The sequence below is a fragment of the Jaculus jaculus genome, chromosome 4 (genome assembly GCF_020740685.1).
Source record: "Jaculus jaculus isolate mJacJac1 chromosome 4, mJacJac1.mat.Y.cur, whole genome shotgun sequence".
NCBI lineage: Eukaryota > Metazoa > Chordata > Mammalia > Rodentia > Dipodidae > Jaculus > Jaculus jaculus.
This window is the reverse complement of record NC_059105.1, coordinates 156,569,050-156,581,436: the sequence shown is the minus strand read 5'-3', so window position 1 is coordinate 156,581,436 and position 12,387 is coordinate 156,569,050. Positions and strand designations below refer to the sequence as shown.

Sequence of the window (12,387 nt, the reverse complement as noted above, 5' to 3'; positions counted from 1 at the left end):
ATATAAATTTTGTTAATACACTTGCAAATATTTGAATAAATGGCACTTAAGGAAAATTATTAAAATGTTTGTGGTAGTTTGAATCAGGCATCCCCCATCAACTTACGTGCTCTGAGTGCGTGCTCCCCAGCTGACGGCATGTGGGGGCAGTGGAGCCGTGCTGGAGCTGTTTCTGGGGGTGGACTTTGAGGTTGATTAGTTGCTAACTTGCCAGTGCTGGTTGGCTCACTCTCCTACTACTACCTGCCACCTGCTGTGGCAGAGGTGATGTCACCACTCTGCTCTACCATCTTTCACTTTCCATCATGGAGCTTTCCCTAGACATTGTAGGCCAGCACACCAAGAAGTTAACCACAACAATGTTATATTGAAACGTTTTTTCATATTAGTTACCATTAACAACAACAACAACAAACCTACTTCTCAAATTTCAGTTGTTCTTCACAAACAGTATTCTAAGCCTGGCAATTAAACATTATGAATCTTATCATTTCTACAGACTCAATGTGACTCCCTGTAGCCAATATAATTTCACAGTCAAGTTTTCTTACTCTTTCCTGTAGTCCCCATCCTTTCTGCTAACATTAGTATATCATATGCATAGTCTCCATCTTCCTTTGCTCCTTCTATCCTTGCCACAATCTGCTACCCATATCCCACAGACTTCACTTTAAGCAGGCAAACCCAATTAGCTATAGGATATAGGCCAGATACAAGATTCTCAGTGTTCTTTCCTGAACAAAATAAAAGCCTCCATTAGAAAGAAATGTTAGAAGCACCCTTTCAACAACACTTAGTCAACAGTATGAATTTAGAGGAGCTGGCTGATGTCATGAACTACCTGTGTAAATCTAGACAAGTTACTTAAGTTGTTTCTGTATCGGTAATAGTACCCTCTACTCCTAGGACTGCTGTAAGGGTAAAATGAGATAACATGTGCACTTTATCTAACGCAGTGTTTGAGAGCAGGGGATGTAGTTCACTTGAAAAGGTGCATGACTAGCCATGTATGAGAACCCGGACTTGAACATCAACCATATAAAACCAAGTGAGGTGGTTCGCACCCATAATCCTAGAACTTTGGAGGGAGAAGCAGGAAGATCAGAAGTCCAAAAGTATCCTCATATATATAGCAAGTTCCAGACTAGGCTGGGATACATGAGACCTTGTCTCTCTAAAAAACATAAAATAAGCCATGTGGTGGGGTGGTACATGCCTTTAATCCAGCACTCAGGAGGCAGAGGTAGGAGGATCATTGCGAGTTTAAGTCCAGGAAAGAACTATAGAGTGAGTTCCAAGTCAGCCTGAGCTAGAGTGAGACCTTACCTCAAAAATAAATACATACATAAAAAAATTAAAAGCTGCAGTTTGGGGGAGATGGAGAGATTGCTCCATGGTGAAGGTAAAGTGGCTGTTCCAGCGGTTGTCTGCAAAGCCTAAAGACCTGGATTTGATTCCCCAGTACCCATGTAAGCCAGATGCACTAAGAGGTGCATGTATCTAGAGCTCATCTACAGTGACTAGACACCCTGGCACACCCATTCTCTCTTTGTGTCTGTTCTACTTGCTACTTACTACTGTTTCTACTTGCAAATAAATAAGTAAAATATTTCAGAAAAAAAAAAAAACCCTACAGGGCTGGAGAGATGGCTTAGTGGTTAAGGAACTTGCCTGCAAAGCCTAAGGACCCAAGTTCTACTCCCCAGTACCCACATAAAGCCAGAAGCACAAGTGGTGCATATATCTGGAGTTTGCAGTGGCTAGAGGTCCTGGTGTGTTCATTCTCTCTCTCTCTTCCTCCCCTCACCCCTCTCAAAAAAAAAAAAAAAAAACCCAACAAGTTGAGAAGTAATAGGTACTCAATAAATTTGTTGAAGAGTACCATTAGGCTTATGATAATGAAGAATTCTTGCTATATTTCCAGTCTTTCAGCTACTTTAAGGAACAGCCTCCTTCTGGTTCTTCTAAGACAGTAGAAATATAACACAGTACTTTCCCTGCTGTTCAGGGTCTGAATTATCTGGATGCCTGCTTATCTGCTTGCTTTTTAGCTTACTATTTTCTGTGATTCTGAATTGATTTTTTCACATCACTGTTTATTCACACTTGCCAAACACCCTCAACTTCATTCAATATGCATCAGATTATTCGAATCCTGGTTTCCGTATCATTCCCACGATAGCTGACTTCCACTTAACACTCATCTGCCACTTCAGTCCTACCTCTTCCATGAGGCCACTTACCAAACCCTCTAGTCTGTATTAACTCAAGTACTGATTGACTGTACCATTTGTATTAGAATATTTGACACCCAAATGTCAAACTGAAGCACATAACTCATGTTCATTCATTCCAAGGTTGTATATACACTAAAATGAAACTACTTCAACAGAAATTGTCAAAACAAATTGATAGTGACCACAGTCATTATGAATTAACAAAATATACTCTATATAGATGTGAAGGAGGAGAAATACAATTTATATACATGTGAAGGGGGAGAAATACTAACAAAGGAAAATATATACACAATTAAAAATCAGCCAGGCAATCCCAGCACACAGGAGGCAGAAGTAGGAAGAGTGCTGTGAGTTCAAAACTACCCTGAGACTACATAGTGAATTCCAGGTCAGCTTGGGCTAGAGTGAGACCCTATCTCAAAAAACAAACAGCAGCCAAAAAATAATCAGACTAGGGCTGCAGTTAAGGCACTTGCCTCAGAAGTCTAAGGATCCTAACTCCCCAGTACCCATGTAAGCCAGATGCACAAGGTGGCACGTGCATCTAGAATTCATTTGCAATTGCTGGAGTCCTTGGCATGCCCATTCTCTCTCAAATAAATATTAAAATGGAGTTCATCTTCTAGGTTACCTGTACCCCCATCCTAAGTTAAAAATAAAAAAAAAAAATTCTTTAAGGACTGGAAAGATGGGTTAGCAGTTAAGGCACTTGTCTGAAAAGCCAAAAGGACCCAGGTTTGACTCCCCAGGACCCATGTAAGCCAGATGCACAAGGTGGTGTATGCGTGTGGAGTTTGTTTGCAATAGCTAGAGGACCTAGCATGCCCATTCTCTGTCTCTTTCTCTCTCAAACTAAATAAATGAAAATTAAAGTAAATTTTTAAAAAATCTCTTTAAAAGTATAATATCGGGCTAGAAAGATGGCTCAGCAGTTAAGGCACTTGCCAGTAAAGCCTAACAAGTAAAGCCAGATGCAAAAACTGGCGGATGTGTCTGGAGTTTGCAGTGGCTAGAGGCCCTGGTGTGTCCATTCCTTCTCTCTGCCAGACGTGGTGGTGCACATCTTTAATCTCAGGTAGGCTGAGGTAGGAGGATGGCTGTGAGTCTGAGGCTAGCCTGAGACTACATAGTGAATTCCAGGTAAGCCTGTGCTAAAGCAACAACCTACCTAGAAAAACAAGAAAGAATTAAAACACACACACACACACACACACACACAAACAAGCTGAGTATGGTGGTGCATGTCTTTAAACCCAGCACTTGGGAGGCCAGTCCGGGACTATGTAGTGAGGTCCAAGTCAGCCTGGGCTACAGTGAGATCCTATATTTTTGTGTTGTTGTTTGTTTGTTTTTTCAAGGGAGGGTCTCACTCTAGCCCAGGCTAGATTAGAATTCACTTTGTAGTGTCAGGGTGGCCTCTTGAATTTACAGTGATCCTCCTACCTCTGTCTCCTGAGTGCTGGGATTAAAGGTGTGCGCCACCATGCCTGGCTCCTATCTTGAATAAAAACACAGGAAAAAAAAAATACTATATTGTCAAAGGATAAATGCTTAGTTTGTAAACTATAAAGAAAAGTACTATAAAGTTAAGGATAACAGATATGTTTAAGGGAAGAGTGAGTATGTGTGTATCTGTCTGTTTCTCAAACAAATAAATAAATGCTTCTTAAAGTAAAATTTCATTTTTTTTTTATTTTTTATGAGAGAGAGAAAAAGTTGACGTACCAAGGCCTTTAGCCAGTGCTATCCAACTCCAGACGCGTGCACCACCTTGTGCACATGCATAACCTTGCATGCATGTGTCATCTTGTGTGTCTGGCTTACATGGGTTTTGCAAAGTTGCACCTGAGTCCCCAGGCTTTACAGGCATGCACCTTAACTGCTAAAGCATCAATCCAGCCCCAAAGTAAAATTTTAAACTACAGTAAAATGGTCACAAGTTGAGAAGAAAAGAACACAGCTGATTCTGATGATGTTATTCTTCTTACAATACATTCACTGACAATGCACTGCTCAGGTACAGCCACACTGCCCTAAGGATGCCCAGCCTCGTGTGAAAATGCATTTATCAAAAGCAAATTTATCAGTGAATTCTGTTCCTAGACAAAATCATCAGAATTACTGCTTATAACCCTGTCTCAGGTCCTTCTTTCTCATATGCCCAAGCATACCCTAAATAAAAGACCTATAATATTCTCAAGGAGAGAGACATCTTTCTTAATTGCCAAAAACACCTTATACCTAATATACTAAGGACACTAACATCGTGACAGTTTTCAGAGCCTTAGTCTAAAAACAATGATGGATTCTTTCATGATAATTTCATGGACCAGCTTCTGGATGAGAAAGTTCTTCTCCCTAAAATAGGGTTTTCTATAAACAAGCCCAAATTTAGAAAGAGTTAAGTGACATCCTGTCTGGGGCAAGTTAAAAATGTTTCTATTTGAAAACTAAATCAAGGCATATCCTTGGTTCTGAATAATCACAAAAGATTTCTGTATTGTTGGTTCTCTACATGCATGTGCACAGGACATGCACATATCTGCACACACACATATATACACCATACATACACACACATGCCAAACAAAGTTCTGTTCAGGGACTGTGGGGGGTGGGGAGGAATGAGGGAATGAAGAGTAAGACAATGGGGCAAAAATGAGTCTGTCTTCAAAAGAAACTTTTCTGTCAGAAGGAACCCCAATGACTGCATTGGCATGGTTCCTCTGAAGATGCTATGTTCTTCCAAACTATTTTCTATAATGTAAGAAATCTAAATTTCCCCCCTTTTAAATGTTATTAAACACACAGGAATAGCTACAACTTGGCTTAGTGGCAGAGCAGGAAAAACTCAGATGGCCAAAGCTGTATTCTTGCTTGCAGTCCCTTTTGCAGTGATTGTACTTTCTAACCACTGAGCTGGAATCTGGGCACCATGATGTACTGGAATGATTCTCAACTTCTGTCTGCTCCTCACTACTCGCTGGTAGAGACAGGACCAGTTCCTGGACAGTATCTGGTGTTTAATAAATGCCAACTACTTATACCCAGCTTAAATCCAAGACACTCTATGGCTTGGCACAGTTGCTTATCCAATCAAATCAGTAGGATTACAGGATTACAGGATTACAACCACAGCTTTATGACTTCACAGAAATGAAAATATCAGAATGTAACAAGTAAGCATAAGTAATGTTTCAAAAATCTTTTTCTTTAGATATATACGCTCACCCATCCATTCACACACACATATGTACCATATTAACTTACCCTTATATAGGTTTTTCTGTGAGGCCTTCCTAACTTCCCAGAGATAACATAATAATGTGAGCATTTTGTATAAACTCACAATATTAAGTACACTGTGCTTGTTTATATGTCCCTTGTATCCAAAGAAAACTGCCTTATATTCTTTATAGATTCCTAGAGCCTTTAAAAAAAAAAAAAAAAAACGAAGGAGCTGGATGTGGTGGCACATGCCTTTAATCCTAGTGCTTGGGAGAGGCAGAGGTAGGAGGATCACTGTGGGTTTGAGGCCAGCCTGGAACTACAGAGTAAGTTTCAGGTCAGCCTGGGAAAAGAGTAGCAAGACCCTACCTGGAAAAAACAAACAAACAAAAAAAAAGGATCAATCAGTAGTTTATTTTGCTTTTTTTTTTTTTTAGGTTTTCGGAGGTGAATTCTCACTCTAGCTGAAGCTAATGTGGAATTTACTATGTAGTCTCAGGGTGGCCTTGAACTCATGGCAATCCTCCTACCTCTACCTCCCAAGTGCTGGGATTAAAGGCGTGCACCACCATGTCCAGCTGAGTAATTGTTTTTTTTTTTGGGGGGGGGGGTTGGTAATTGTTTTTAAATGAAGGACATCTGATATTTTTAAAATATTTTATTGACAATGTCCATAATTGTAGACAATAAACCATGATAATTCATCAGTCAGTAAATTTTTGTTGAATGAATCATCAAAATCTAATAGGAATAAACATATGAAAATATTTAACTAGTTTCATTATTACCTAATAGGATTATATTCTTACATGAAAATTTCAATTTTTAACTGTCACACAAAATCTACAAAATTATTCTTTCTCCTAAAATGTTTAATATTCCTTCCATCTAAAGGTGAATAGTAAGTGAGGTGCAAAATGATGGCTCATTAACTGTACTCGATAATGGACTATGTGTGTAACCCCAGCACTCAGAAGGCTGTGGGGCAGGAGGCCAGCCTGAGCTATAACGCAAGAGCCTATCTTGAGGCGAGGCAAAGCAGTGGAATGGAAAGCACACAGCACACTGTGCAGCTGACATTTGACCTTAATGTTTCAGTGACAAATAAAGTTGAAATTAAAGATACTGGAGGGTGGGGAGGAAGATGTATGGTGGCTCCCATTTATAATCCCAGCACTCAGGAAAATGAGGTAGCGGGACTGACATGAGTTCCAGGGCAGGCTGGGCTACACAGTGTTCCAGGGAGCTTGCACGAGAGTGAGACCCTGCCTCAAAAAAAAAATAAAATAAAATAAAAAAGCTGTTTCTATTGAACGAAGTGTCCAAAGATCCCATTTCTAAGGCTCTGCATAAGAAAACATCTAAATAACATCTGGCCAGGTACTTGCTTGAGTACTCAGTACAGAGAAATATGAAAGAATAATTTTAACATTTTCAATTCATGTATTTTAAGCATAACTCTCAATTTACTTAACTGTAACATCACAACTCTACAGACACCACCTCTGCTTTTATCCTACCACAAACAAAAAAAAAAAAAAATTAAAGAAACATCTTTTACCATGCTTAGGGACAGGGCCAAAAGTCGAAAAGTCTACAAAATCAAGTAACTTATAAAATTTGATTTGACAATAGTAAAATCCTTTCTCCAAAATGAGACTTACAATATGTGTTTCTAAATCACCAACAATTTGACTGAAAAATTGACAGTTCCCTACATTCTAAGATGTATCTTTCACTGGGCATGGTGGCACACGCCTTTAGTCCCAGCACTCGGGAGGCAGAAGTAGGAGGATCGCCATGAGTTCGAGGCCACCCTGAGACTACATAGTGAATTCCAGATCAGCCTGGGCTATAGAATGAGACCCTGCCTCAAAAAACCAAAAGAAAGAAAAGAAAAGAAAAGAAAAGAAAAGAAAAGAAAAGAAAAGAAAAGAAAAGAAAAGAAAAGAAAAGAAAAGAAAAGAAAAGAAAAGAAAAGAAAAGAAAAGAAAAGAAAAGAAAAGAAAAGAAAAGAAAAGAAAAGAGGGGAGGGGAGGGGAGGGGAGGGGAGGGGAGGGGAGGGGAGGGGAGGGGAGGGGAGGGGAGGGGAGGGGAGGGGAGGGGAGGGGAGGGGAGGGGAGGGGAGGGGAGGGGGAGGGGAGGGGAGGGGAGGGGAGGGGAGGGGAGGGGAGGGGAGGGGAGGGGAGGGGAGGGGAGGGGAGAGGAGAGGAGGGGAGGGGAGAGGAGAGGAGAGGAGAGGAGAGGAGAGGAGAGGAGAGGAGAGGAGAGGAGAGGAGAGGAGAGGAGAGGAGAGGAGAGGAGAGGAGAGGAGAGGAGAGGAGAGGAGAGGAGAGGAGAGAGGAGGAGGGAGGAGAGAGGAGGAGGGAGGAGAGGGGAGGGAGGAGAGGAGAGGGAGGAGAGGGAGGGAGAGGGGAGGGGAGGGGAGGGGAGGGGAGGAGAGGAGAGGAGAGGAGAGGAGAGGAGAGGAGAGGAGAGGAGAGGAGAGGAGAGGAGAGGAGAGGAGAGGAGAGGAGAGGAGAGGAGAGGAGAGGAGAGGAGAGGAGAGGAAAGAATCTTTCTTGATATGGTAAGCTATACAGGTGAAATAGACAGAGATGAAGTGTGGAGAGGTGCCACTAATTCTAGGTACAGGTAATAAGAGCTCACAGACTATTAATATGAATGGTAATTTTACCTAGATTAAGGAAATAGCTATTTCATTAGTATCCACCTTTATAAATATGTGTGTGTATGTATATATATATATGTATGTATGTATGTATGTATACACACACATACATATATACACATACTATTTCAAGGTAATTTATTGGGATCAAACATTAAAACAAAGACTTAACAATTAACACTGATGGACTGAAGAAAAAGAAGACAGACTGTGATATAGCATCTTGACCACCAAAAGTAATGAAAGTGGTGCCAAGTTGCTGCTGTTCTTATTAAACCCTCCCTACCTTGAGAACAGTAAGTTTAGAGGCCTTCAGAAGGACGGCAACACTCACCAGTGTGAATCTTCTCGTGTCTCTGCAGCAGGTACTTCTGTATGAAACGCATGTCACATTGACTACATTGAAATGGTTTTTCGCCTTAAAATAATTTGACATCCATAAATTAGTTAATGGATAAAAACAGTTTAAGTTACTATTTCTGAGGAAATATAAATCTTATAAGCTCAAATTTTTGGAAAATTCCAAACACCATAAATTTTTAAAAATATTTCTCATTAACAGACTTATTTCCCTTCAAAATTTTCTCCAAGATTTAAAATTTTACATTCCCACAATCATATAAAAATGAGATTGAATCTGATGTACACATCCTCCAAGTAAAAAAGAAAACAATACAAAACAGAATTGAAAAATCCCAAGCTGAAAAAGCACCCTACAGGCTACCTTATATAAATGTACCTTACTTAAAATTTCTCTCCTCTTTCTCCTTGTCTGGAGGAAGGTGCTTCTACCCTGTGCTCTGTGGCTAGCCATCTCTTTCTGTCCTTTTAACTATTTCCTTCACAAAGTGCAGAATGGTATAAACACCCCTTTAAAGAAATTCCTGCACTTGCTCCTGCAACAGCTCAGCTGGAAGAGTTCTGTCCTTGGAAACTTCCCTCTCTGCTGGAACCCTACTTCATTTGGGCAGAGTATTTCTGTGTCTGCTCCAGACTGAGAAGTCTTGCTTCAATCCTGAAATACTTTTAGCTTAACAATTTCTCTCCTTCCCTTCCACCATAACTTAGAAGAGTGGTCTACTGAAGTCTCAAGTTCTTTACCATTCACTTGTGCTTTGACCATTATACTAAGATTTCTGAAAAGCTACTTGAGATCTCCTCGTTATCTGTTCCAAAGACGTTTCCCTCCCCTCTCTCAGTTCTTTAACTTTTAAGGGTTTGGCCATGTTCATCAAGGTTACCTTAGATCTCCTCTTCCTTTGGCTTCTAGGACACCACTTTATTTTAATAGCATATAAAACCTCTCTCAGTCTCTCCCTCACCCACCTCAATTTATCTGACATTTCTAGCTTGCTTTCCTGAAGGTCTATGGTCAATCTTTAGTTCTAATTTCAACAATTTCATGATCTTAGCCATCTCTTATTTTTGTTAGCTAGCATTTTTTAAATATTTGATTTCCAACATGTTTCCAATGCTGCCTGGATATCCGGCTGTCAAGCTTTAAGAATATATTCTTTAATCATCTCTCTAGCTAAAAGGAATACTCTAAGACAAACATCCAATTGAGATTGTTAAATTAATTTTATATATCCATGTTAAGTGTTTCCTCAATAAAAGTTTTATCCTGATTTCCTTCTGCTCTGGCTACAAAATCTGATTGGCAGTGCCACGTTAGCTATCGTTGCAAGAACTGATGACATCTATATAAAGATGAAAATAACAATGATAATCATTTAATGGCCAGAGTTCATTTGAATTCAATACCTGTATGAATGAAGACATGTCTCTGTAAATGATAGTTCGTTCTAAAGGCAGCATTGCAGTGCTCACAAACATGAGATTTAGGGGTTTTCAAACCAAGTGATCCATCCTCATTTATTGTAAGGATCTAGTTTTAAAAAGGCAAAAACAAAAGAAAGAAACTTTAAAATGTAATTGAATACTAAATTTAAAATAATAGTTACCAGGTTATGTTTTTCATAAGTAATCTTGAAAAAATTATTATAATAATGTTACCTTTAACTGTAGCAAAGTACAATTTGACTTAGAATGGGTAAAAATCAGTAGAAAAACCTTGGAAACTGATTAAGTAAGACCTCAACCACTCTGCTCCCTCCCCTTAATGTGGGAGTAAGAATCCCTAATATTCTCTATTAGAGTAAGTGCAGCTTAATTTTCCAAGTTTAAATTCCCATATATGCAGAGGAAGCCTTGTGATTTCTATCAACCAGTATGGCACTGGTTAAATTAATCACAGAAAACCAATACAACTTTATATATGGTTATAAAATAGTGAAACGCTATATACCACAGGAAAGAACACCATCAAATTATCAATTATTAAATATAAAAGGCAAGGTTTAGAATCCAGTGTACAGTTTTGCTAATTTCTGTGTACAAAAGTGTAAATATACATATGTATATATGTGTGTGTGTGTGTGTGTATATATATATATATATATATATAATTTATTTATTATTTATTGATTTATACAATACAACCACATAAGACAGACTTATTATACCTTGGATTTAATGGCTAGGGAACTGAGCAAATAAAAGATGGAAGACTGTACACTTAGGACATTTTCTTGAACTGGAGGGATGCTTCAGTAAGTAAAATGCTTGCCACATAAGCATAAGGACTGAGTTCAAATCCCTAGCACTCATGTAAAATCTGAAAGTGGAGGCCCATATCTCTGATCCCAGCACTGGGGAGGCAGGGACAGGTAGATTCCTAGAGCTTGCTAACTAGCAAGTCTAGCTGAATTGGTGATGCTCATTAAGTGCAAAACTCATCTCAAAAAAATAAAACACAGAAAAAAGTTGGATGGGAAGACGGCTCAGTGGATAAAGGTGCTTGTCTGCAAAGTGTGAGAGCCCAGGTATGATTCCCCAAGACCTATATAAAGCCAGACCACACAAAGTGGTGCAAGTGTTTGCAGTGACAGGAAGCCATTCCCTGTCTCTTTCCCCTCTCTCCTTCTTCCTCTCAAATAAAAATAAAAACTTAAAAGAAATACATCAATAAAATGGAGAACAAATGAAGAAGATATCCAACAATGACCTCTGGCCTCAACATTCCTGTACATACATACTCATGCATACACATGCATCCACACACATAGGAATATGCATACCACACACACAAACACCAAAAAAGCCAATATTTTTTCTTGAACCATGTATTTGCCTGTTTTATATATGTGTCTGTGTATGTGTGTGAATAAATTATTTATCTATTTATCTATTTATCTATTTATTTATTTATTTATTTATTTATTTATTTGAGAGAAACAGGTGGAGGGAAGGGGAACATTGGAGTGCCGCCTTCAGCCACTGCAAACGAACTCCAGATGCATGTGCCACCTTGTGCACATCTGGCTTACATGGGTCCTGGGGAACTGAACATGGGTCCTTTGGCTTTGCAGGCACACGCCCTTACCCCTAAGCCATCTCTCCAGCCTTTTAAAATATTTATTTATTTATTTATTTATTTGTTGGGGGGGATATGTTTTTATTTTTTTACAGTAGACTCTGGAACCTATTTCAGTCTAGTATCTCTAAAGTTATTCTATAATTACTGTTGTTAAATATGTTCATAAAACATTCAATCTTCAGATAAATTAAGAGGTAAGAAGGGGTAAGGAAGATATGAGACAAAGAAATCAACTTTTATCATCTTAGACTCCTTTACATTAGGAATACTGTTAGTCTGGTCTGGTCAATTATCAGATGGACACATACCTTTAGCCTCATGTTATCTATCAATAACTTACTTAACATACATTTAACTACCTCTCATTAGATATTCACCATAGTGAAAATAAAAAACTGAAGCCAGGCGTGGTGGCTCATGCCTTTAATCCCAGTACTTGGGAGGCAGAGGTAGGAAGATCACCGTGAGTTCAAGGCCACCCTGCGACTACACAGTTAATTTTAGGATAGCCTGAACCAGAGTGAGACCCTACCTTAAAAAAACATAAATAAATAAATAATGAGAAGACAAAACATGGTCAGAATATGGTGTGAAGGAGCAAAGAAAACAAGATAATGCTGGGTATAGTGGCGCACACTTATAATACAAGCATGCACAAGTATGAGGCAAGAGAAAGATGGTGGGCTGGAGAGATGGCTTAGCAGTTAAGGCATTTGCCTACAATGCCAAAAGACCCAGGTTTAATTCCCCAGGACCCAGGTAAGCCAGATGTACAAGGGGCCACACACGTCTGGATTTCGTTTGCAGTG

At 39.3% G+C, this 12,387-nt stretch overlaps 1 protein-coding gene across 2 annotated transcripts in view; it reads right to left on the bottom strand.

Moving 5' to 3' along the window:
- The window catches only part of Znf148 (zinc finger protein 148), a 153,300-nt gene that overhangs the window by 37,067 nt on the left and 103,846 nt on the right, over window positions 1-12,387 (bottom strand). For both annotated transcript variants that reach the window (XM_045146744.1, XM_045146743.1), the window contains exons 6-7: window positions 9,904-10,027; window positions 8,474-8,557 (exon numbers count right to left, since the gene is read on the bottom strand). In XM_045146744.1, the coding sequence (XP_045002679.1) occupies window positions 8,474-8,557; window positions 9,904-10,027 (208 nt within the window). The remainder of the gene's footprint in view (window positions 1-8,473; window positions 8,558-9,903; window positions 10,028-12,387) is intronic.